Genomic DNA, 27,635 nt, shown 5'->3' on the forward strand with positions numbered 1-27,635 from the left:
GTGTGTGTGTGTGTGTGTGTGTGTGCGTGCGTGCGTGCGTGCGTGCGTGCGTGCGTGTGAGAGAGATACTTAGTGTTTGTTTTTTTAAACAATTTTTTTCAAGTGTACTCCGATCCTGCGGCTACCGTTTCTCAGTAAAGCATTATGTTTATCCTTAACCACTTATTCCTCGTCTGGTTTCTTCTCTGCACCTGGGTCCAACCAGGCATGTATAAAATCTGGAGTATGGTTTGCCTCATACATTGTCTTCTGGCATCATTTTAAATTGAGAACATATAGCTCAACATGTAAACAATATGTGCGTTTAGCTATTCTCTGCTTCAGATGACAAGAGGTGCATTGCACCTGCCCATAAAGTCAGTAATGCCATGTAGGCCTATGGCTGCATTGGCGCTGCATGCCATATGATAAGATAAAAAATGCATTCACATGGCTGATATACTGAGAGACACACAATCGAATAAAACAGATTGGCGATCTTACAACTAAACAAAAAGGAAATGTTCAATTGAGAATACGACACAAACACTGACATTGGAGACATAACCCCTTGCCCTCTTTATTGAAGGATTGTGATTAATCAATATTGACACTAGTTCAAAATGACTCAAGTAAAAGTGAAAGTCACCCAGTAAAATTCTACTTGAGTAAAAGTTAAAAAAGTATTTGGTTTTAAATATACTTAAAAGTAAATGTAATTGCTAAAATATACTTACTTATCAAAATCATTTCAAATTCCTTATATTAAGCAAACCAGACAGCACGATGTTCTTGTTTTTTAAATTTACAGATAGCCAGGGGCATACTCCAACACAGACATCATTTACAAACAAAGCATTTGTGTTTAGTAAGTCAGCCAGATCAGATGCAGTAGAGATGACCATGGATTTTCTCTTTCAGTGCGTGAATTAGACCATTTTCCTATCCTGCTAAGCATTCAAAATGTAACAAGTACTTTCCCGTGTTAGGGAAAATGTATGGAGTAGAAAGTACATTATTTTCTTTAGGAATATAGTAGAGTAAAAGTTGACCAAAAAAAGAAATAGTAAAGTACAGATACCACCAAAAACGACTTAAGTATGTTTTACTTAAGTACTTTACACCTCTGCATACGTATAGTCCATGGGATATAGTATATACCCTTAGTCTCTTGGGAACCGATCTCTCTTAATCTGCAAACAGGCTTTCACAGGTTTCCATATCTGAGGACAGAAAACAAAACAAAGAAACAATCTTTCATTATACTCAAATAAGACAGCACTGAATACTATGTTGCTATCTCTAGTTTTCCCCTCTAAGGACTGGAACTGGAGAATCGTTTCCTAATGTTCTCCACAAAATGACCTGACCCATCCAGTACTAGCCTAAACTGTCTCTTTACTGACATCTGGAGCTGCAATTTCGCTGTCATCTACAAATGCATTTGTAGCCTGTGTTTTTAATTAACAATTATTACATCAAGATAGCTAGCTAATAGGAAGTTAGCTAGTGGATGACAATTCACTAAACAGTGTGTAAAGTTAGCTAGCTAGCAGCTCAGTGGAGTTAGCCTACAAAGTGGCCTACTGTAGGTAGCTAGCTATCTATTTAGCTAATAGTACAAAAAAAAATTAACATTTTCAAAATGTATTTACTTACATGAATAGGTTCTCCCATGGTATCCGTTTTTGGGTTTATTACAAAAACGAAAGGCCAATCTTCAGAATTTTTGTCAGTGGTAGCAAAGCGCAGTCAGCAACCATGTGGACGAATGGAGACAAGGCAAAAAAGTGTTTGTCTCAAGGGGTTAGGTTAGGATGAACCGCCACTCCAAAACTAGCGGACCTAACCAAAGGTAGTGTTAGAAAGAAAATGTATTGAACTTATTATGGTTGATTTATGAAAGATTTATAAATGTATAGAACATGCTTATTATTGTACAGGAACTGTTCATTATGTTACATTTGTATATTAGAAGCCTTTTATGGATGCTATTGTGACACCTATAGTTTACCTGTAAAATACAGAATGAAGGGGTTAAGGGTAAAGCTGTTGTCAGTAACTCATTAGGACAGGCCATTGCACCTGATGAAAGACGCCTAGTAGAGCTTCAGTTTTCTACTGTTTCTTTTGTTTGGATTTAATTTGGATGTTGCCACCATTTCTTTTGGATATAATTTGCATGTTGCTACTTATATTTTGTACTTTGGGATTTTACCTTTTGCCATTCAAATCACTTGAAACCTATTTAACGTCATCTGGATTATATAATGCCTTCTTTCTCTACTTACCAACCTGGAATCTGTGTGACAAACAATGGACAATTAACTTGTGAGTATTAAATACATTTGAACTACATCTGCAACTTTCGTTTTATCTATGGAAATGTGGAAGGAACTAAACCTGTATTTACACATTTATAGAAGTGGCCTTTTAGTTTAAGGAAGTTTAGCCATTACATGTAGTAACTGCAGGCAAGGTGGATGGGATTCAATAGGGTTGGTTGTTGGGGCTCCCGAGTGGCGCAGTGGTCTAAGGCACCGCATCTCAGAATTACAGGCATCAATACAGACACGGCCGTCATTGGGAGTCCCATAGGGCGGCGCAAAATTGGCCCAGCATCATCTGGGTTTGGCTGGTGTAGGCCGTCATTGTAAATAATTTGTTCTTAATTGACTTGCCTAGTTAAATAAAGGTTAAATAAAAAATATCAACATTTTTTGGAGAGGTATACCTGAACTATATTTGTATTCGTTTTCAAATCATTTGTTCTTGCTTTTAAATTAGTTTTGCTCTCTCTAAAATAACTTGCTTGCCAGTTTGTTTGTTTTGCTTTTGATATCATTATTTTTGCTTACAATTCCATAATTTTGTTTTGCGATTGTAACGTTTTTAAACTTAATATTTCATGTTTACAATACATTTGATTTTGAATTCAAATTGACCCCATATGCCTGCACTGTCAGCAATGAATTTGCCTCCATATATCCTACGAAAGGATATTTGCGTTATCCCAGCATCTCCCAGAAACAGAAATGCCCCATCCCAAAAACAAAGTACAGTGCTTTCGGGAAAGTATTCAGACCCCTGGACTTTTTCCACATTTTGTTACGTTACAGCATTATTCTAAATGTATTAAATAAAACGATTCCATCAGCAATCTACACACAATAGCCCATAATGACAAAGCAAAACAGGTTCAGACCCTTTGCTATGAGACTTGAAATTGAGCTCAGGTACATCGTGTTTCCATTGATCATCCTTGAGATGTTTCTACAACTTTATTGGAGTCCAACGGTGATAAATTCAATTGATTGGACATGATTTGGAAAAGCACACACCTGCCTTTACAAGGTCCCACAGTTGACAGTGCATGTCAGAGCAAAAACCAAGCCATGAGGTCGAAGGAATTGTCCATAGAGCTCCGAGGCACAGATCTGGGGCAGGATACCAAAACATTTCTGCAGCATTGAACGTCCCCAATAACAGTGGCCACTATCATTCTTAAATGGAAGAAGTTTGGAACTCTTCCCAGAGCTGGCCACCCAGACAAACTGAGCAATCGGAGAAGGGCCTTGGTCAGGGAGGTGACCAAGAACCTAATGGTCACTCTGACAGAGCTCTAGAGTTCCTCCGTGAAGAAGGGAGAACCTTCCAGAAGGACAACCATCTCTGCAGCACTCCACCAATTTGACCTTTATGGTAGTGGCCAGACGGAAGCCACTCCTCAGTAAAAGGCACATGACAGCCTGCTATGAGTTTGCCAAAAGGCACCTAAAGACACTCAGACCATGAGAAACAAGATTCTCTGGTCTGATGAAACCAATATTGAATTCTTTGGCCTGAATGCCAAGCATCACGTCTGGAAGAAACTTAGCACCATCCCTACAGTGAAGCATTGTGGTGGTAGCATCATGCAGTGGGGATGTTTTTCAGCGGCAACGACTGGGAGACAGGACAATGACTCTGAGCACAGAGCCAAGAGAACGCAGGAGTGACTTTGGGACCCTTCTTTGAATGTCCTTGAGTGGCCCAGCCAGAGCCCAGACTTGAACCCGATCCAACATCTCTTGAGAGACCTGAAAATAACTGTGCAGCAACGCTCCCCATCCAACCTGACAGAGCTTGAGAGGATCTGCAGCGAAGAATGGGAGAAACTCCCCAAATACAGGTGTGCCAAGCTTACAGCGTCATACCCAAGAAGACACAAGGCTGTAATCGCAGCCAAAGGTGCTTCAAGAAAGTACTGAGTAAAGGGTCTGAATACTTATGTAAATGTGATATTTCCCTTTTTTTTTATATATACATTTGCTAAAAAATGTAAAACCTGTTTTTGCTTTGTCATTATGGGGTATTGTGTGTAGATTGAGATAAATAAAAAAATCTAGGGGTTTTAATACTTTCCCAAGGCACTGTATGTTTAGCATATTAGCGCATGTGCTAATATGTATCTACGGGTATAGTGTGTCCGTCTTTAAATGCATCAATGTTATTTTCTCAAACTCTTTAGGGACTATTGTGATGATACCAAATTTGAAGGGAATCTGACTTTTAGTTCATGAGAATATTTTGGTATTATTATTTTAAACATTAGCATGACATAGTTAAAGTGAATTGTTAGTAGTTTCCTTATATTTTAAGATGTTAATGTCAAACTTACTTTGGTTCATCATGGCAATGTCTTTGATAACCCTAAAAAGTTAAGTTGATAAGCCATTGTGAAGTGGATTTCAATGGACACGTAATATCTGATCTTCTGATTTGTCAGTAACTCAGCAATCTTAACCAAAGCTTTTCTCACACTAAGTTATAATATGTACCATGGGCCTACATACAGAATTTGGTTTTATTTCGACTTATGGTTCAAGAGAATACATTTTTCAAAAGTTTTCAAAAATGTCCAAGATGGAGGAAAATCTATCCTGGTGGACCTTATGGCTCCTAGAGGCAAATTTGTTCAGCATGGGGAAAGACGCCTACATTCAATCTCTAGGTCAAATGTGGCGGTGGATATGAGTGTTTAAGTGAAACTGCTTATAACAGTGCTTCCTTTATCCCAGTTCACGACATTTTTTGGACCAAGTTACTCATGGCATCTTTATCTGTGCCATACTAGAAAAAAGTTACAAATCTATGCTTGAGTTTTGACCATGTGAATGTAAACCCCTAATTATATTAAAAAAAACTAAAAGAGAAATTGGACGTTCCGGGGATTTAGGACCTGACACAATACATGACGAACAAAATAGTACAATTCAGGTAACGATGGACTTGTTTTCTCAGAATTGTTACAGAAATAACATACATGGCACATTCTCCTTTTCTTCTGAAGTTTTAAATGCTAATAGGGAATTTTCGTGGTTGGGTTAGATGCAGAGCTGAAGTATGGACAGTGTGATGAAGGCAATTACTGTACATATTAGTTTAGACATTTTTTCTCTCCAGCTGACCTGAACTTTTAAATTAATCTCTTCCCAGAGGCCAATGTGACACTTTCTCCAGAAAAAAGCTTCTGAGAGGGCCCTTATAATTACTACTGCCACACAGCAGGCTGGTCCACACCTACAGCTCGGAGAAAACGGCCAAACCTTATTCGCCTTTCGCTGAAGTGTGTTATTGAAAAGAATTTACATTAACTTGATTTGGAGCTAAAATGGAATCCATTTGGAGAAGAGAAATTGGCATCCACTCATGGTCATTACTGCTGTATCGGGGTGGGTGCCTAAGAACCTTGTAAACAGAGCCATAATACGTTGGTGGATTCAGATTACACTGAATTGAAGTGTTTGCAACCCACCTCTAATGTTGTATTCGTAGATGTGACTCTTAAGTGCACTATGGTTTTATGCTGAAGTATTTGTCGATATGTTGCACTTTACATGAATATGGTCATCCAGTATTGTAAAGACAGTGAGAATGACAAACCAGCTGTTAAACCAAAAGCTGCCTGGCTAATTATTATGTGGGGACCAAAGAAGGACACAAAGCAGACTTTAAAGGAGATAACCTTTAAAGAAAACAGAACAGCACACAAAAAATGTGAGATGAAGTGCGATTTAAATTCCAGACAAGGGTAACACCATGCATTTAAATTAGGGGAATAGGAGTGGAACAGAGGGAAGAGAGACCAGAGAGAAAACAGGCTAGGACTGACAGGAATTGGTACAGACTGTGATTTCTGAAAAACATCTGAAGGAACTTTGAAATTGTATTAGTAGGTCCTGCTTGACTCACTGAAACCATTGAGGTCCTGGCTGCTGGTGGAGAAAGGGTCGTCCTTGTGCAGAGTGCTGACTTTGGTGGTGCTCTTGTCAGCCGTGCCCACCGGTCCCATCTCCCGCTGAGTGCTGCTGTTGGCTGTCTCCTTCTGTTTTTTGGCCAGTTTCCTTAACCCGCCACCCAAAACAAACAGTGTCACTCAGAGACCAGAAAATTGTGTATTTGAACTACACAGAAATCACACAACAAACTTGTACTACTACATAAAGGTAAAGGAGTAAAAAGTGAAGAGTGGCCATGTTATGCACTGTTGAGTATATAATATTTTGTAGCTAAATAATTTGAGCTATTTGGTGCGTTTAAGGCAAAATGTGTGTTCTGTTCAATAATCTGCAATGATTTATTCCATGTGGTGGAATCACTATTTACTGGCCTGTGATTGTGGAATAGAACCCTTCCTGACCATTGCAGGTCTCATAGTCATAGTGATTGATAGCAGATTTGGCCAATCATTCGTTTGGATGAAAAAGATTTGTTTTCTCATGGATGCCTCCATGATATTATGAAGAAATTTGTGGATTTCAAAGTCAGAAGCTTGCCATGTGGAACAAAGCAAATCAGGCCCTTAATTGGACTGTTCTCAAGGAATAAAAAAAACAACAGTAGCCTACCATTTTACTTGAGCTCAAAGGGCTATATTCTAACACATACTTCACTGTTAGTCAGTCTGTTTCAAAGATGAGTTTGAGACTACAGTATATAATCTTTGTTACCTCTATAACGACCTTCAACAGACTCCATGGTGGTTGACTAATAACTGCAGTGTAGTTAGTACTCCTCGATTTGCTTCCGAAGTTGGACAGACAAGGCTTGTGTTATTACAAAGGTTTTAGGTGTCTATAAGGCCTGTTGATGAGCGTTGCATAAATAAATATCCCATGAAAATCAGTTGGAAGGACGCGTTAGCTCTTGCAGATAAAGGCCTTCAACAGAATTCCTTTAGGAAATTCTGTCATTTATGAGCTGTCTTTAAACAGGACAGGCCTTGTGGAATATGGAAGCATGATAGTCAGTCAGTGCAGTTTCCATTTGCAAACAAATGCGGTCCTTTGCTTCCTCAGCAGCTGGGGTTAAGGACAGAGGCAAACGCTGCATCAGCAAAACCTCAGAGTCAAGAAGCAATAACAGGACGGTCATATCTGTAGGCACCCCCCCCCCCCCCCCCCCACACACACACATACGTGTCCAAGTCTTAATATAGTGGCAATATGGAGCTGTGTCTGAATGTGCATGAGTGTGCGAGCGAGCATGAGCGTGGATGTTTGTATGTGAAGTAAGTGTGGGTGTGTGTGAATGGTGGTGGACATGTGATGTGTTCTTACTTTGATGTCACAGAGGGAGCCCTCTGAAATGTTTATTCTGTAATCATTTTTGCTATCATCATTTCAGGCGGACCTTTCCGACAATCGACAATGTACTTGTACAGCTGTGCTTCAAAGTTCAAGTATTGATTGGTGGCTATAGTGGCTACTTTGCTAGTCTGACTTTGAAAGTGGGCAGAGGGAGAACGTTAGTGCTGGGACAGAAAGAGGAGTAGGAGAGATTTGGACATGGGGTTCTACTATAAAAGAGAGAGCGAATGACAGAGGCGGAAGGAAGAAAGATTTTCTGTGCCTAGTCTAAAAGGCTGACAGATAGGGGGAGAGGGAGATGCTAGTTTTATGTAGGGAGTGAAGTAGAGAGGGAATAGAAAGTGTAGTGAGGCAGAGAGAAGGGAGAAAAAGAACGCCGGCAGTAAGGCCACATATCAACTTTAATACAGTATGCCCTGCTCTCTAGTGTGCCATACCAATTCTCCCTCTGTGTATATATCCACTTAACTTATCTCTGCACTGTCCGTCTGGCCTTCTATTGTCTCCACAAATGACTGCTCCGCCACATGTTGTTAGGATCGTACAATATTTGTATCTAATCTTGAAATATTGTACTAGCCCAATAAAAGGTCTGTAGTGGAGCTACAAAGTTAGATCATCCATTCGAATGCTGGCTTCCACTTGACTGCTTATGACAAATCAGGGATGGGGAATTCCAGTCCTCGGGGACCCGGAGTGTTGTCACTCTTTTCCTCCATCCCTAGCAAACACAGCTGATTAAACTAATTGCATTCTAAACTGAAGATTACAATTAGTTGATTATTGGAGTCAGGTGTGTTAGCTGGGACTGGGACAAACCTGTGGTACCAATCAGGCCCCCGAGGACTGGAGTTACCCATCCCTGATTTAAACAGTTGTCATAAGCAGTCAAGTGGTAACCAGAGTTTGAATGGATGGTCTATCTTTGTGACACCTGTGATAAAGGGCAGGCAATTAAGCTAATCATGTCTATCCCACATGTTAAAGCATGTGGTAGTAGGCTACATGACATGGTTATAGCATTGCTCATACACGAATATCCGATCTTATCTGCTTCTGACATCTGCCACATCAGGCTAACGATGTGAATCCTGTGGATTCACATCGATAACTTTCCGTTATATCACGGGAAAGCGGTTACGTCATTACCTTTGTCTCATCATGCGTACAGAGGACACAACGAATGCTCACCAAGAAACACATCGAGCTCGGTTGTGCAAATGTTCGTTACAAAACTCCTTTGCGAGACAGTGAGTAAGCAGCCAGCCGTGAGGGTGAGGTGACTGTCAGCATGCGCTTTAGCAGGATGGGTATGTTACAGCATGGTCAACATGCAACACTCACTTAGCCACACGCACACACGCACACACAAAGGAGAGGGGGACAGGTCTGAAGGAACGCCTTTCGGAAAGAGTTAGTGTGTGATTTAAGTCCTCAGTTTTCTTGTGTTGTAGCTTATCTCATGGCATTGGAAAGTAAGACTGACTTGGTGATTCGAAACGTTTTTGCTGTTTTCAAGCTATATAATAGATGATTTAATTAAGATTAGAGTAGCGATTGAGGCTCGTGTGGTTGTTTCCGCAAAACACTGTAGGACCCCAAAGATAAGACTCAAATGAGTGAAAACCCTAATTGCACTGACATTGAAACAGTATTAACAGGGGACGAAAAGAAACAAGTGGCCTACAGTGCATCCTCATATACAGTAGGTAATGTGATTAGGGTAAATGTTGTTTGAACTACACACCCGGGTAGTGTATCTGTGTTGTGGCCTGTACTAGCCTGTGGGCCTTCTACTCAACCTGCATGGCAGCTGCTCAAGAGTAAGCTCCAGGCGACCACTGGGAGTCAACAACACACTTTCATCTATATTTCAAGAGTTTTGAGGAAAAGGGAAAAATACATACAGCTGCAGAAGCAGAGCTGCGGATTCTGAAACACTTTAAATCCTTTTACATGCCTGGTCAACATCCCAGAGCCACGCTTCTGCACACTCGGTACAAAGCAAACTAAACAATTCATCCAGTGTGAAATACATTGTAATAGCCATCAATTGAATTGCATAGATTAAGCGTAAAGAAGTAATTTCTTTGAGGTCAAAGATCTCAGGCAGTTTTAAGTCTTCGTGATGCCTGTTCTGCTATGGTAGGAACTGAACATTTTAGATCTGTCTAATGCAGTCTAGCGTTTTCGCTGAAGATAGGAAAGTAGCTTTTGCAGCAACCAGGTCTAAACTTACATGAGGCTTTGCAAAATGGGGACAATAAGTTACAATAGGCTTACATTAACATTAGACATGGGTGAATACATAACCACAGGAAAATATTTTATTGGGGTGGGGGGGGGGGGGGGCATGCATGAATATTATTTGGGGCGGTGTTGAGATGCTTTGTGTCCATCATGGCATGTCTGATTGAGAAAATACTTGGTATTGAAATAATACTTTTTCTTGCAGCACAACTGACCATGAAAAAGGTCTTACAGTTAAATCATCTAGACCTAATTCTCTAGTTGTAGAGTTTGCTGTATTCAATTGTTTCATAAACAGTAACTGGACAATTGCATGTCTATGGGGCTCAATTAAAATAGGTTTTCAGTGGTTTAGTAATACAAGAACATGAGAAACAAGAAATGTGAGGATAACAAAAAAAGAGAAACATCACATTGGGAAAGGGTATTTCCTTAATACTACTTACAGGTAATAAGAGTAGGAATATGCATTTCTTCTGAAGCATGAAGGTAGACCAGTAGGACAAAATTTAGCACCCAAAAAAGGACAAACAGATTGCATTAGTTAGTACTTTAATATACCCACGTCTAGGAGAGCTGATGGAGAACATGTCAAGGACGGGTTAAAGACATTGATGTGCTGCTGGCCTGGGTCTGTCTGTCTACAGTCCAGTTAAACCAACCCTCCCATTGAGCTCTGCAAGTGCCTACGGACCACCTGTCTATAGTAAAGGCTGGACTGGTGCTCCTATATAGTTGCGACAGTACTCTACTCAAACTTCTGCTGCCATTTTATAAAATAAATATACCCAAAACAATACATATTTAAATAATGAATTAATAATTCACCCGAATTTAAAGAATAAATAGCACATCTGGCTCCCCATCAAATTGAAACTCCTTGAGAGAGGTGGAATTGTCTGAATAGACAATGAGAGTCTGGGAGAGCAGAGAAATAGGAGAGTGGGGATGAGGAGGAGGAGTGAGAGTAAAAGAGGGGGGAGGGGGATGTATTAATGACATACTGTCCTGCCATTCTGTTTAGTGAGACGGAGAGAAAAAGCAACTCTATCGTCGACACCTTGACTACCGTAGGAACAATATCAAACCTGAGCGTGGAACTTAGAGCGTGTGTGGCGTGTGAGTGTCTTTTGAGAGGTAGAACGTTCACAAATGACACGCAGAGAGCGTTGACGGGATTGGCGAGCGGAGATTTGTGACGGAAAAGCAGATGGTATCTGTTGTTTCTTTGAAGGGTTTGTCGTTCCCAAATATGTTGACATCGGAAATATCAAAATGAGTAAATGTGTGTGACAAATACCGACGGTATTGAAAACAACTCTTCGCTAGTCTGATCATGATTAACAGTGATGCGTTTAGCGTAGTCTTTTCTGGTACAATTGATACCCACTTACTACACTAAAGGGGAATTTTTCAGGATTTTACAACTTGATATTAGATGGTTCCTCAATTTAAAATGTAGTCCAGGGGCTAGGAGAAATTGTAATCTGTGGTTCGGTTTTCTTTAGACAGGCATAAACTTTAGCTAACTTTATCCACCGCTAAACTAGCTAACAATCAATGGAAGTCATAGAGGGAATTGTGACATTGTTTAAAATGGCCAAATCCCCTTTAAGTAACATTAAACCAGATATTGAGTTGATTTGGCCATGACATTTTGACAATTGCATGATTGCCCCTATCACTATGAAGAAACAAGGTTTAAGACATGTAGATATCCAAGATGTCTTAATGGAATCAACATTGTAGACCTACAGTATGTGCTGCAGTCAGATACAATATTGGATTCAATGGAACATTTCTCTTCAATCGTGTACTCTGTTTGATGGTCCTGGAAGCCCTTTCCTGCAGTCAAAGTGCCTGGTGGCCTCATGGGTGGAATTTTATTCATATTTTTCATAATTTCATCATTAATAAAAAAGAAATAAAAACATCCGACTATCCGGTGTTCCTATGTCATACGGTTTTGTTATATTTCAGTCTTCCGGGATGTATATAAAGTGTAATATTGGGACGCAAACCAAACATTAAATACATTTCAACTCGATATCTGACAAGGTACAGGTGTCTTTTTAGAACGCATAACCACGTGTGTGAGGTGTATACTTTTGTTTCAAAGTAGATTTAAGACGACCAAGAAACACTGTGTGACCATGATTTTGCCCACTGCTGTAAATGGTTTGCTGATGTTTTCACTATGAGCTCATGTGAGGCGGGATTAAGATCTCGCACAATATGAGAAGTAGTGGTGGAATTAGATGACAGATATCTCCAACATTTGAATCCACTACACGGGACACATGATATGTCTGGTAGGCAGATCCTGTATGTCTGGACCAGAACACTTAGGGTTTTTCCTCCTTTTTCCTCAAAACAATTTTAACTTGTGAGTGTCTATCTAATCGAAAGACCTGAGCGAAATGGTGTGAAGGCAGACTCAACCATTACAGGCCTAAACCATCCCAGATGTAAATTGATTAACTGTAAAAGGAAACAACACTTCTATCTAGAAAGAGTGAGAAGAAAACACCTTTTAAGTTTTATTCTTCCCAAACTCTTGTTTTAAATAAAACATATGCAGATAGCAGCTGTCTGAATTGGATGCGATGGTAGTAAAAAGGCGATTTAATAAGAGGGCTTCCTTATAGAGCGAGATAGAGCTGTGTCCATCTTCTACTTTGGGAACAGTCGATTCTGCCAGGCACATATGTAGCCACTATCCACCCCTTCGGCTCTCTTATTTCAATGGCCTTTCAAAAAAGCCGCTGACATTGTTCTTATGATATTAATAAAGAGAAGTGAGAGCTCGAGCTGTGGCAGTCAAAGGTAGCAATAAATATTATTGTTGTAAAACTGCACAATGCCTCTCAATGCATGAGAGCTGTATAATTATTTTGGGCCCCAAATACCTGCTTATAAATTTGTTATGAAATGCATTCTGCGTATATGTGGAGGAATACAATATCTACAAGGACATTGATTTAACCCTTACGCACCTATAGAGAGCGACGGTATACAGTACACTGGGCATACTAAACATTAGGAACACCTTCATAATATTGAGCTGCACCCCCCCCCCCTTTTCCCTCAGAACAGCCATAATCCATTGGGGCATTGACTGAACAACATGTGGACTCCAATGCGTTCCACAGTTGTGTCAAGTTGGCTGGGTGTCCTCCTGGATTCACCTGGTCAGTCTGTCATGGAAAGAGTAGGTGTTCTTAATGTTTTGTGTTCTCGGTGTACGTTCACGCAAAAGGTTAACGTGAACGAATTACTCTATCTGGCAAATCACATCCCTGGCAATCCATTATGAACGGTGGTTGCTGTCAAATAGGAGTCACAACTTTAAAGGTTATACTATGTAAACATGACACTCAAATACCATTGCTGTATAAACACATGCACACAAGCAAACACGCACACGCGTACACACGCTACGCATCCATAGGAATTGTAAACATGTTTCATTATACCACACACACATACGTTATACGTACACATGCAAATACATTCATGTAAATTAAAGGCATGCACAGACACATTCAGATGGATGAGCAAAATCCAATGACAAAAACATAAACCAGATTAACAATCTTTCACTGAACACAGAATAAATCTCAGTAAAAGACTAAACTCTTATATTCGATATGGTGTTGTACCAAATACCTCTCTCTGTACCTCCTGTAGATTTACAGCATGCTGCATGATCTTATTTCATGTCATTCATCTACACTGGTACTTTGTATAGATATTAGATCAACCATTGGTTGACTGCATCAATGATGACTATATCTTGCCATTCCTAATGGCTATGATGCATTGGTAGTCTAACATTAGGGATTTCAATTACCTCTGTCAGCTATGTCCACTGTGGTCCATTATCCCCCCCATCACGCCACCATCCGTTTGTGCAAACACTCCAGCTCTCACATCTGTGTGTGGGATTGTCATTCTCTCTGCATGGCTATCCCAGCACACAGACTGAGGAGCAATGGTCAGGAACATACACACAAACATACACACACACACGCACAAATACACACACACACACACACACACACACACACACACACACACACACACACACACACACACACACACACACACACACACACACACAGAGTTAAGGCTGTTGAGACCCCCTGGAAGACAACAGCTGCTTGGCCTGAAGGCAGAGATGTCATACATGTGTGTGTGTGTGTGTGTGTGTGTGTGTGTGTGTGTGTGTGTGTGTGTGCGTGTGTGCGTGTGTGCGTGTGTGCGTGTGTGCGTGTGTGCGTGCGTGCGTGCGTGCGTGCATACGTGCGTGCGTCCATGTCCCAACTGACAACCATTAGCTGACACCACAGCCATGTGTGGACCATCATCAGATGTTTACCCTTCTGCCAGTCCATTATTTATAAAGGGGTCCACATGTCACAACTCAGGAAGGGGCTCAACCTTGCATCAGTAGACAAGGGCGAGGTTCGCTGCTGCTACAAGAACACTGCATGAATGGGCAATGAGTGGCTAATGGACTGGGACTGGCTGCGACTGAATGGACACTTAACTCACTCAGCCCATGACTGGATGGACTAGCGGGGAGTTCATCATGTTAACAGCCTTTGCTGCATCCGGGCACCAATAAATTACTAATTGTCTTTGGTTACCCCGTATTAATGCCTTAGTGCTCTGAAAGGTACATTGTCTGAACTGAAGTGGTATTAAAGAGAATTCGAAATCGGGTACAAATGATTAATAGTGAAGCGATTGGATCTGCTAAAGGAAACGTGGCTGCTGACGTTTGTTTTGGAAATGAGTTGGCATGGGGCTATTTTAAGATACATTTTGTTTATTGAGAGATATTACAGTAAGGAGCATTTTCTTACTTCTGTGATTTGGCAGCTGTTGCAAATGCTGTATATCTGTATATCGTTAGCTTTTTTGTCACGATTCAATTGATAGCTTTAGATTATTAGAGGATAGACTCACTGTAACATACAGCTTCCAGTTGAACCACAAAGACACACACCAGTTATGTGAATAGCGTGTGTGTTTGTGTATGGCTTACAGTAATGAACACAACCCAATCAGCAAACAAACGTGCTGTGATGGTGAATGCTTAATGAATCTGAATTAGTGCACCACTCAAAAGAGGTAGTGGCATTTTTTGTGGAAAATAATTACTCATTTGACATGGAACTGAGTTTTAAGCCCTCCACTTGGTGGGTAAGTGCAGGTAAAGAGTAGCTGCAAGAGCGGTTCATTGTTGCGCCAGGGGGATTTATGTAAATCAAACAATAAAAACCTTATTGAAAGTTGTACTTACAATGCAAGGCACACAATTCACTCTGATAATTAGCATTTAATATGATAATGCAATGCTCTAAGTTCTGGTCAATTTGATCCTTTCATGGAATATCTCATTGCAGATAATGTATCTAATACTCAACTGACAATGCATGAGGCAAGATACAAATAAATCAACGAATAAGACCGACATTAAGTGGTATTTTGTACAATCACAGCAACGCAGACAAAATATAGAAATCCCAAATGGTACGACCGACAGTGACTGTCAGAGTATCCAAAAGTAATGGCCTCGTGAATTTTCGTGCATGTGTCGGAAATGAATTTACATGTCTGATCACAGATGGGTAAAAAAAAAACAATGGTGAGGCACGATCTTAAGATGCGTAGCTGAAAATAAACATACAATACCCCACACTCAGAGTTCTCCATGTGTGTATCTCTCTAGCAGGCGCAGGCCAAAAGAGTAAGAGGAAGAAGATAAGAGACATGGGCGTGAGACTAGTATTAGAAAAAAGGGCTACTGGCACAGATTCTTTTAAGACATGGTGTTATACGAACATTCAGTTTGGGTCCGATATGATTGCCACCCTTGATAAAGATGAGCAAAAAAAACGACTGATATCCTTGATATCCTTAGTCTGCGCTTATGGATTCCCTCTTCAAATCAAACCACAGTCCAGAGACTGAGATAGTCATTGCAAAATGTTTCTTTTTTGGCTAATTAACCATTTTTTTGCCGATTTTGATATGTGCTTGGGGTTATTGTCTTGTTGAACGATCCACTTGCAGCCAAGTTTTAGCATGCTGGCAGAGGCGGACAGGGTTTTGGCAAAAATGTCCTGTGTCAACACGTGCACCTGTCCAAATGGAGATGAGGATTGTGTCCGGCTCTCAATCACTGATTGCACATGAAGGGTATCTGTATATGTGAGCATACACCATCACACCACTGCAATGTGCTGGTTTGATGGTGTATTTTGTGACCCATTACTCTAATAAACCTCTACTTTTATAATCCTAAATGCCTGATGTTCCTCAAGAACGAAAGCTTGGGAGCAAAAAAAAAAAACCTGCAATAAACGACAAGAGAAAAAGCTTTCAGTTTCCATAATTCTCTGAAATACTGTTGAGAAGCACTGTGAAGTTCGACAGCTCCAATCTTGTTACTGAAACAGTAGTCTTAGTCTGATAACAATTCAAATAGACAGTGACTCCCCCACCACCTTGCTAGTCGTATTCTCAGCGCAGATAAAAATGCTACAATTTTGTGAGTTTACCGTTCATTATTTAAGGGTTTTTATCTTGGACTTTTTGAAAAGCACATTTAACAGTGCTGTAAGAGTCCTAAGGGCTTAAGCTACAGGGCAGGAAAACATAAAATCACCATTACGTGATCCATTCAATTCATTCGTATGTTATTAGTACAAAAAACGAAGTCCATTTGGAAATCTCTAAAACATGTGTAACACTACTTTGAAAGATGAAATGGACAGTGTACTCACTTCCAACAGGTTTTCGCCACAAATAATTGATAGTGGCTAAAAGCCATGTGAAACACTGCAATTTAAAAAACATTGCCCCCGAACTATCTAGGTTGCAAGAATGAAATATAGATGATCCAGCATGCCAGGCGTCTTAGGATATCGAAGCCTAAGCACTTCTTCTCCCTCTCCGCAATCTATATCCTCCACGGGTGGCTTGGCTGCCTATCGGTCTTAACTATTTATGGGAGTATTGGTTTCCAGTTGTCCATTTAGCATAGTTAGCATAGTTAACCCATGGCCCTGTAACACCCACAGTTTTGTCTCCAGATTGGTTGCCAATTCATATATGCCTTGTTTATAAATGTTAAAATATGATGTATTTATGATTGCATTTATTAATAGTTGATACATAGTTTATTCATTTTTATTCATGAAATTATCATAAATTGCTACCCTGTTTATTTTCAAGAACAGTGGTGATTGTGACATGCAATTTTGTCTCAACAGCATAGCCTATATGACACAAATTAATGGTCATGAAGTACAGTAGTAAGATATTTCAAAGTTTAATTCCTCTCTGTATATGTGGAGTAATTAGGCGACACATTTTTAAATGATAGATTTTTAAAAAACTGTGGGTCCTAGCATAGCAAAATGGCATGGGCAGTATGTGATTAGGGTAGTTTAGGAAAGCAAGATACAGAGGAAGGAGACAGAGATGTGATGGAAGTAAGCCAGTGTGCATGTTAACAAGACATAGAAAGCTGTTTCTGTCCGTAGCCCCCCCCTAAAAACATACCATCCTCCTTATGAGTTAGTCCCAATGGTACTTCAGCTCAACAGAGGCCTTAGAAGTATTCTAGTCATATTGCAGATGGGACAATGGGTCACACTATGGTGTGAGGCCACTAGTACTATAGTAGCTGACATATTTCCACTCGCTGCATCGGGGACACACTAGGAGTTTCTCGACCACTCTTTACCTGCGTTTGAAGGTGAGAACCACTCCTAGTAGGATGATGACGAACATGAGGATGCCTGCGATGACACCAGCCATCTTGACGTTGCTGTCCACCTGCTTTTCGGGCTCCACAGCGTCCGAGTCCTGGGTGGACGCGCCTACAAACAGGCACAGACACATCACAGAGAGGAGGAGGGAGTTTACCCTGGGGCAACCATCCTCCATACAGACAACAAACACATACACAAAACGCACTCACACACACAATAATACACACACACATCTGCACACACACATTTGCACACATGTTGTAGACAGTGCATACACACACCCACTCTAACCAGACACTTACACACATACACACTCACATACAGGTAAATGTGCACACAAACCTATTCACACAAAAACACTTATGCGAGTACACGCACACACGCTCATTCATACAGACGGACAAATAGATGCAAACACATACAAACAAACATCCACAGTGAAGAGAGAACCTTTCTTTTGTTTAAATACAAGATCACAAAGTCATGCAAAGAAATGGCAGGGTCATTAATACTTATGCAAGGGAGACATTAATTTTGGTGAGAAGTGAAAAGATGATCAGGTATAGTGTTGCTGTTACGGGTGTTGGCGGAAATGTTAGCTATATCCTGATCGATAAACTCCAAATGATTACAAGATAAAGTTCAATGAAGTTTGAGTAAACTTGTAATTAGGGTGCTTCTCACACAGGACAGATGAATGGTGAAAATCAACGTGCAAATAAACGTCTGGAAATACACAAGTTAGAGTAAGGTCATTGTCTCTTGCGTCAAAGGATTTGTGGTTGAGTTTTAATACGTATGAGTTGTTCTTTTCAACAGGCTTGTCATCTCACCGAGCAGTTGCACCACACTAAAACACATAGGACATACAGTTGAACAACCAATGATTTGAGAAAGACATGCAGGAAAATGTTAGCAGGGGTTGTTGAAGTAGCTTGGACATACAGTGAACAACAGGGAGGGAGAGAATGGAGAGGTTGAGCGAGTTTATGGTACTGCTAGCTACTCCCAGCTTCTTCCATAGCTTACAAAAGTAACCACAACTGAAAATGCTTCATTTGAACAATACAAAGACTACGGGAAGTACACCCTAGTGTTGCTGTCTGTTTGGAGACATTGGGTACCACAACATGCTGCTTCTACTGTAAGTTCAACCTGTATAGATGTTACTTTTACTCAAGGTAGTCTTTTCAGGAGGTGCATTGAGGTCTGATATAAATACGTTTATTAGATATTTTATTAGATATTTTTAACAAACAAACACCAGAAATGAATGTTAAGTAGACCTAATTAATATACAGTACTAGTCAAAAGTTTGGACACAACTACTCATTCAAGGGTTTTTCTTTATTTTTACTATTTTCTACAATGTAGAATAATATTGAAGGCATCAAAACTATGAAATAACACATGGAATCATGTAGTAACCAAAAAACTGTTAAACAATTCTAAAAATATTTTAGATTCGTCAAAGTAGCCAACCTTTGCCTTGATGACAGCCTTGCACACTCTTGGCATTCTCTCAACCAGCTTACCAACAACGACGAGACGGCCAACAGGGAGGAGGTGAGGGCTCTCGGAGTGTGGTGTCAGGTAATTAACCTCACACTCAAGGTCAACAAAACAAAGGAGATGATCGTGGACTTCAGGAAACAGCAGAGGGAGCAGACCCCTATCCACATCGACGGGACAGTAATGGAGAAGGTAGAAAGTTTTTTTTAAAGTCCCTCAGCGTACACATCACGGACAAACTTAAATGGTCCACCCACACAGACAGCGTGGTGAAGAAGCCGCAAAAGCGCCTCTTCAACCTCAGGAGGCTGAAAAAATGTGGCTTGTCACTGAAAACACTCACAGACTTTTACAGATGCACAATTGAGAGCATCCTGTCGGGCTGTATCACCACCTGGTACGGCAACTGCTCCGCCCACAACCGTAAGGCTCTCCAGAGGGTAGTAAGGTATGCACAACGCATCACCGGGGGCAAACTACTACCTGCCCTCCAGGACACCTACACCACCCGATGTCACAGTAAGGCCAAAAAGATCATCAAGGACAACAACCACCCCGAGCCACTGCCTGTTCACCCCGCTATCATCCAGAAGGTGAGGTCAGTACAGGTGCATCAAAGCTGGGGCCGAGAGACTGAAAAACAGCTTCTATCTCAAGGCCATCAGACTGTTAAACAGCCATCACTAACATTGAGTGGCTGCTGCCAACATACTGACTCAAATCTCTAGCCATTTTAATAATAAAAAATTGGATGTAATAAATGTATCACTAGTCACTTTAAACAATGCCACATTATATAATGTTTACATACCCTACATTACTCATCTCATTTGTATATACTGTACTCTATACCATCTACTGCATCTTGCCTATGCCGCACGGCCATCGCTCATCCATATATGTACATATTCTAATTCATTCCTTTACACTTGTGTGTAAAAGGTAGTTGTTGTGAAATTGTTAGATTACTTGTTAGATATTACTGCACGGTCGGAACTAGAAGCACAAGCATTTCGCTACACTCGCATTAACATTTGCTAACCATGTGGCCTCCACAATCACCTGACCTCAATCCACTTGAGATGGTTTGGGATGAGTTGGGCCGCAGAGTGAAGGAAAAGCAGCCAACAAGTACTCAGCATATGTGGGAACTCCTTTGTCCTGTTGAAAAAGAAATGATAGCCCCACTAAGCGCAAACCAGATGGGATGGTGTATTGCTGCAGAATGCTGTGGTAGCCATGCTGGTTAAGTGTGCCTTGAATTCTAAATAAATCACTGACAGTGTCACCAGCAAAGCACCTCCACACAGTCACACCTCCTCCTCCATGTTTCACGGTGGGAACCACACATGCAGAGATCACCCGTTCGCCTACTCTGTGTCTCACAAAGACATCCCCTCGCTTCTAGCCTAACATTTGATTTTTAACAACGGTGGTTTCTACAAACGTTCTTGTCTGCCTCTCCGACCATTGCAACATTGTTTCATTTTGAGTTGCGATCTCTGTCCCATAAGATAGACTAAGAAAATGAACGTTTCTATCAGGACGAGACCAACAGCTTTTCTGATACTGGCGAAATCATGCATCAACAACATGTTTATGTATATATTCAAAGAAATTTCAATAGAAAAACAATTCAAACTCCAGCAAACATGGGACGTCTTAAGGACATTATGCGACGTTCCCATTAGGTCCCTTTCAGGGTTTTGGCGAGATGTTATCACACTGACGTTCTGAGAACGTTCTAGGAAGATTCAAATGTGACGTTAACCTAAGGACCGTTAGAGGACGTTCAGTACAGGTCATGGTTTCCTCACAGTATAACATTATAATAAGGTATTTTGATAAATGTTCCTACTTGGTTCTGATATGACGTTATCCATTGGCCAGTCAATGACCACGAGAGGACATTTTATAATTGTCAAGAGGACGTCACATGATGGTCCTAAGGGAAAGTTATCTGGGGAACCATTGTCTGGTCCTGTGTAAGTTTCCAGGACGTCACTGAGGACCATGTCAGGACTTTTTTAGGACATTCTCTGGACTTTCATTTTACTAGTCCCTAGGACGTCGCGTGATACTCTCAAGGGAACGTTCATTGTCTAGTTCCCTCTAAGTTACTGGGACATCACTTAGTCTATTACCGTGCTTTAGTTGTTTATCAAAGTTGCTCATTAATTTCGACATGTGTACAACTTCTTGTCAATATGGGGGTGCTGTTTTCACTTTGTAAAAATTTGTTCCCAAATTAAACTGCCTCGTACTCAATTATTGCTCGTACAATATGCATATTATTATTACTATTGGATAGAAAACACTCTCTAGTTTCTAAAACCGTTTGAATTATATCTGTGAGTAAAACAGAACTCAAGTTGCAGCTAACTTCCTGTCAGGAAGTGAGAAATCTGAAATCAGGCACTCTGTTCCAGGGTCAGTTTATTAATTTGCATGTAATCTATGAGTCGACATGCACTGCATACGATTTCCCCTAGATGTCAGTAAGTACCTAGGATAGGATAAAGTAATCCTTCTAACCCCCCCCCTTTAAAGAGTTAGATGCACTATTGTAAAGTGGTTGTTCCACTGGATATCATAAGGTGAATGCACCAATTTGTAAGTCGCTCTGGATAAGAGCGTCTGCTAAATGACTTAAATGTAAATGTAAATGTAAGCAGTGAGAATTGGAATGGTGTTGCTAGGCAGATCTGAGACCATATAAAGGGTCTTGGAACGTGGGGTGCACTCTTTTCAACGTTCGTCATGGCGCAAGACAGACCTCAGGATGGCATTCTGAAAAGCTCTCGTTATAGGCCTTAGATATATCCGGCTCTGATTTTATTCGATATAGGCGTTAAAGACATCATAATGTAGTTATTTTAAACCAAGTTATATCAGTTTATATCAGTATATTGCGATTTTCGGATATTTCTTTGTGCTGCGTTATGAAGAGTTGGACACGTCTGGGCCACATAGCTAATGTTTGCTGCTAATTCCTAAGTTGAAGACGTCAATCTACAACCGAGCAACGATGATTCTGGACAAAGGACCACTTGCACAAGATTCTGATGGAAGCTCATCAAAAAGTAAGAACTATTTATGATGTTAATTCATTGTTCTGTTGAAAAATGTAAAACTACTATTCCGCCATTCATTTCGGTGCGGTCTCGCTTTAACGCACGCTGTATGTCGTAGTAACGTTAATTTTAAAAATCTAACACAGCGGTTGCATTAAGAACTAATGTATCTTTCATTTGCTGTCCAACCTGTATTTTTTTGTCAAGTTTATGATTAGTTATTGATTAGATTAGGTGCCTCTCCCAAGATTTCTCCCGACATTTTGTTGGCAGCTTGGCTACTATTCTCATTGTATAATCACGATTTGTGCCGCTAAATATGCACATTTTCGAACAAACAATATATGTATTGTGTAATATGATGTTATAGAACTGTCATCTGATGAAGTTTTGAGAAGGTTAGTGAAAAATGTAATATCTTTTGCTGGTTTATTCGCTATCGCTAACGTGCATGAATCAATGCTGCCGTGTGGTTGGCTATTGTAGTAAGCTAATATAATGCTAAATTGTGTTTTCGCTGTAAAACACTTAAAGTATCTGAAATATTGGCTGGATTCACAATATCTTTGTCTTTCATTTGCTGTACTCTGTGTATTTTTCATAAATGTTTTATGATGAGTATTTAGGTAATTCACGTTGCTCTCTGTAGTTATTCTAGTTGCTTTGGTGAGAGTTGTGATGGTGGCTGCAATGTAAAACTATGATTTATACCTGAAATATGCACATTTTTCTAACAAAACATATGCTATACAATAAATATGTTATCAGACTGTCATCTGATGAAGTTGTTTCTTGGTTAGTGACTATTTATATTTTAATTTGGTTGAATTTGTGATAGCTACCTATGCAGGAAAAAAATGGTGGGAAAAAAAAGTTGTGTCTTTTGCTATGGTGTTTAGCTAATAGAAATACATATTGTGTCTTCCCTGTAAAACATTTTAAAAATCAGAAACGATGGCTGGATTCACAAGATGTGTATCTTTCATTTGGTGTCTTGGACTTGTGATTTCATGAACATTTTATTATATGATATCCCTGTGGCTTTAGGCTAGGCTAGTCAGCTTTTTTGATGGGGGGGATCCCGGATCCGGGTTTGTGACTCGCTAGAGGTTAAAAGCTTTTCAGTGGAATATCTCAAATGTTCCAAGAAGAGTCCTTTCATTGGATTTGAAAGGTTCTCTTTGTGTTATGTGACGTTGTTTTTTAAACCTTTTTTCTCTTTTATGCTTTATTTCTGAGCACCCTTCACAATTAAGAACCATAATTGTTTTGAACTTCAACATAGCCAATATTAAAGCAATTGTACATGACAAGATAACTTTTTTTAGCACGGCCGTGCTGCGGTAGTAGGTACGAGGAACACCGAGTAAATTAGATCAGCACAACTGTGCTAAAAAATACGTTTAACACACCCTCTCATGTACAATTGCTTTAATATTGACTATATTGAAGGTCAATCTTAATTGTGAAGGGTGCTCAGAAATAAAGCATAACGGGGTAAATATATTTGAAAAAACATAGTCACAAAGCACTTTCCAATTTGATAAATGCAAACTTCCAATGACACATAACGAAAAGAGAACCTTTCAAATCCAATGAAATAACTTCTCCTGGAACATTTGAGCTATTCCACTGAAGCTATTTCCCATGTTTTATGTAAAATGGCGCCGGAGAAGAAGGCTGACGTTTTAATTGTTCCTAACCAATTATGTTTTTTTTTTTGGTTTCTTTGCGTTGTTTGTAACTTATTTTTTTACTTATTTTGTACATAATGTTCCTGCTACCATCTCTTATGACCAAAAATAACTTCTGGACATCAGAACTGAGATTACTCACCACGAACTGGCAGAATCCTTTTTTCCTTTAAAACTGTGAATGACCTACTGCTTTCCCGGGAACAGGCCCAGATACCCGTCATTTGCGTGAAGAGAAGGTGGAGAAAAAGGGGCCGGAGGGCGGGCTGCCTTCTGAGAATTCGTAGGTAATTGAATAAACCCCCACCACCTTCCATTTTGCTTGCAAACGTGCAATCTTTGGAAAATAAAATTGATGACCTATGAGGAAGATTAAACTACCAACAGGACATTCAAAACTGTAATATCTTAGGCTTCATGGAGTCGTGGCTGAACGACAACATTATCATCATACAGCTGGTTGGTTATATGCTGTATCGGCAGGATAGAACAGCGGCGTCTGGTAAGACAAAGGGGCGGCAGATTATGTATTTTTGTAAATAACAGCTGGTGCACGATATCTAAGGAAGTCTCAAGGTTTTGCTCGCCTGAGGTAGAGTATCTCATGATAAGCTGTAGACCACACTATCTACATAGAGAGTTTCATCTGTATTTTTCGTAGCTGTCTACATACCACCACCGACTGATGCTGGCACTAAGACCGCACTCAATGAGCTATATTCCGCCACAAGAAAACAGAAAAACGCTCACCCAGAGGCGGCGCTCCTAGTTTCCGCCGACGTTAATGCAGGGAAAATTAAATCCGTCTAACCAAATTTCTATCAGCATGTTAAATGTGCAACCAGAGGGAAAAAAACTCTGGACCACCTTTACTCCACACACAGATCTGACCATAAGTATATCCAACGCTTGTCGGATGTGGCAGGGCTTGCAAACCATTACAGACTAAAAAGGGAAGCACAGCCGAGAGCTGCCAAGTGACACGAGCCTACCAAACCAGCTAAACTACTTCTATGCTCGCATTGAAGCAAATAACACTGAAACATGCATGAGAGCACCAGCTGCTCCGGGAAAGACTGTGTGACCACGCTCTCCACCAGCCGATGTGAGTAAGACCTTTACAGATAAACATTCACAGTCCGCAGGGCCAGACGGGTTACCAGGACATGTACTCCGAGCATCCGCTGACCAACTGGCAAGTGTCTTCACTGACATTTTCAACCTCTCCCTGTTCGAGTCTGTAATACCAACATGTTTAAGCAGACCATCATAGTCCCTGTGCCCAAGAACACTAAAGTAACCTTCCTAAATGACTACTGACCCGTAGCACTCACGTCTGTAGCCATGAAGTGCTTTGAAAGGCTGGTCATGGCTCACATCAACGCCATCATCCCAGAAACCCTAGACCCACTCCAATTTGCATACCACCCTAACAAATCCACAGATGATGCAATCTCTATTGCACTCCACACTGCCCTTTCCCACCTGGACAAAAGGAATACCTATTGAAGATTGCTATTCATTGACTACAGCTCAGTGTTTAACACCATAGTGCCCTCAAAGCTCATCTCTAAGCTAAGGACCCTGGGACTAAACACCTCCCTCTGCAACTATATTGTGGACTTCCTGTGGTAAGGGTAGGTAACAACAGATCCGCCACGCTGATCCTCAACACAGGGGCCCCTCAGGGGTGCGTGCTCAGTCCCCTCCTATACTCCCTGTTCACTCATGACTGCACATAAGCGTACGGCCCAGTACATCACTGGGGCCAAGCTTCCTGCCATCCAGGACCTCTATACCAGGCGGTGTCACAGGAAGGCCCTAAAAATCCAAGACTCAAATCCAAGACTTCAGCCACCCTAGTCATAGACTTCTTCTCTCTGCTACCGCACTGTAAGCGGTACCAGAGCGCCAAGTTTAGGTCCAAGAGGCTTCTAAACAGCTTCTACCCCCAAGCCATAAGACTCCTGAACATCTAATCAAATGGCTACCCAGAATATTTGCATTGCCCCCCCCTCTTTTACACCGCTGCTACTCTCTGTTGTTATCATCATCGCATAGTCACTTTAATAACTCTACCTACATGTACATATTACCTCAATTACCTCGACTAACTGGTGCCCCCCACACATTAACCCCTGTATATAGCCTCATTATTGTTATTTTACTACTGTTCTTTAATTACTTGTTACTTATTTCTCATTCTTATTTATATATATATATTTTTTTTAAGTACATTGTTGGTTAGGGGCTCGTAGGTAAGCATTTCACTGTAAGGTCTGTAACCTGTTGTATTCGGTGCATGTGACTAATACAATTTGATTTGATTTGAAAGGCTTTTGTACACATGCCGAAATGAATTAGCAACCTTGATAAACAAATAAACAATTAAAGCACAGTAATAGGCTCATTCTAATGTGTGGGTGTCATGTTTCTAGGCTCTCTTTTCTCTTTTACATATCCCTTTGTACAAAATATCCTTTGAAGCAACAGGTTAAGAATATAACCTTGGCATGTCTTGGACTTCAATTTACTGAACTATTGATTGAAAAAAATGTAATTTTGACACATAAGGTTTAAACAGTTTGAGGTATATCTTTCCATCTTTCTTTATTTCTACACATTGTACTATCCTAAGATCAATGACTTACAGTAGCTCACATAAACCCTTAACTTTGCAGGATCTGCTGTGAGGAATGTTTGTTGTTCAGGTGTGGAAATGCTGGATTCAAAGGATAAAGCCAACCACGACCGTATTTTGAATGTTTATTAAAGACATTGTGCACACAAAGGGGTAGACAACGTTCTCCAAAGAGTCAGTAACACTCGCCAAAGACTCAAGGTCTGAGCCCTCATTATATCCCCCAAACTCGGATCAGGCGTCACAGAGGTTGAGCAACCTTACCTGACCGTTCTCTCAATGCCAGGCCATAACATTAATCAAAGCTATAAAGCCATCTGCGTGGACTCTCTAAGCCCTACTGTAGCATTACCTTTCCAGACAAATATATTTACAGCCGGTGCACCTTAACCTCGTTGTACATAAGGGGTACACTTACTAACATATGTTTTAAATGACTTTGAATGTAAACTACATAGACTCAACCTAAAAATGGGAAATGGGAAAAAACACACAGTTCAGTTTACCGTATACAATAAAGACGACTATGTTTGTGTGTATCGAAGAGTTTAATGGCATATGGTATGCGTCCTTCCTCAAGTGATTCTGTTAAAATGGCCTATGCGTCTCTGTCATATTACTCTGCAACCAGATTCGCCGTCAACCTGCCAAAAGCTGATTGGGTTCAAAAGTTCATAATGTAACAATAGAGTCCCCATCTGGCTGCTCTAGCCCATTTTCTGATTTGATACCACCAGAGCTGTGCAACAATCAGATGTACTTCCTTAACTGGGAATATTATGTCATAGACATAGGTAGGTTATGTTTTCACATGAACAATATAAACAATATAAACAATATACTGTATATCTAGGCCCATTATGCCTGCACAAAACGAGGGATGCAGTGAAAATGATCACAATAAACAACGAAGCCCTTTTGATACTCGTCTTGAGTTGTAATTTTATGAGGATATCTGTTGTTCTAAAGAAAATTGCAAACCTGACTTCTTAATTGCAGGGTTCCCGTAAGACTTGAGTCATTTGGCACCTATTACAGAACCCCTTGATCCATCATCATCAAAA

The 27,635-nt window shown here is 40.4% G+C and overlaps 1 protein-coding gene across 17 annotated transcripts in view; it reads right to left on the bottom strand.

Annotated features, from left to right (window-relative positions):
* Positions 1-27,635, bottom strand: part of LOC129814814 (receptor-type tyrosine-protein phosphatase T) — a 561,458-nt gene that overhangs the window by 150,674 nt on the left and 383,149 nt on the right. For 6 of the 17 annotated variants that reach the window (XM_055867855.1, XM_055867865.1, XM_055867858.1 and 3 more), the window contains 4 exons: positions 17,623-17,758; positions 15,564-15,596; positions 10,307-10,336; positions 6,214-6,365 (listed from right to left, as the gene is read on the bottom strand). In XM_055867855.1, coding sequence (XP_055723830.1) covers positions 6,214-6,365; positions 10,307-10,336; positions 15,564-15,596; positions 17,623-17,758 — 351 coding nt within the window. The remainder of the gene's footprint in view (positions 1-6,213; positions 6,366-10,306; positions 10,337-15,563; positions 15,597-17,622; positions 17,759-27,635) is intronic. The other 11 variants (XM_055867867.1, XM_055867871.1, XM_055867860.1 and 8 more) reach the window with 4 other exon arrangements.

The sequence above is a fragment of the Salvelinus fontinalis genome, chromosome 18 (assembly GCF_029448725.1).
Source record: "Salvelinus fontinalis isolate EN_2023a chromosome 18, ASM2944872v1, whole genome shotgun sequence".
NCBI classification, from domain to species: domain Eukaryota; kingdom Metazoa; phylum Chordata; class Actinopteri; order Salmoniformes; family Salmonidae; genus Salvelinus; species Salvelinus fontinalis.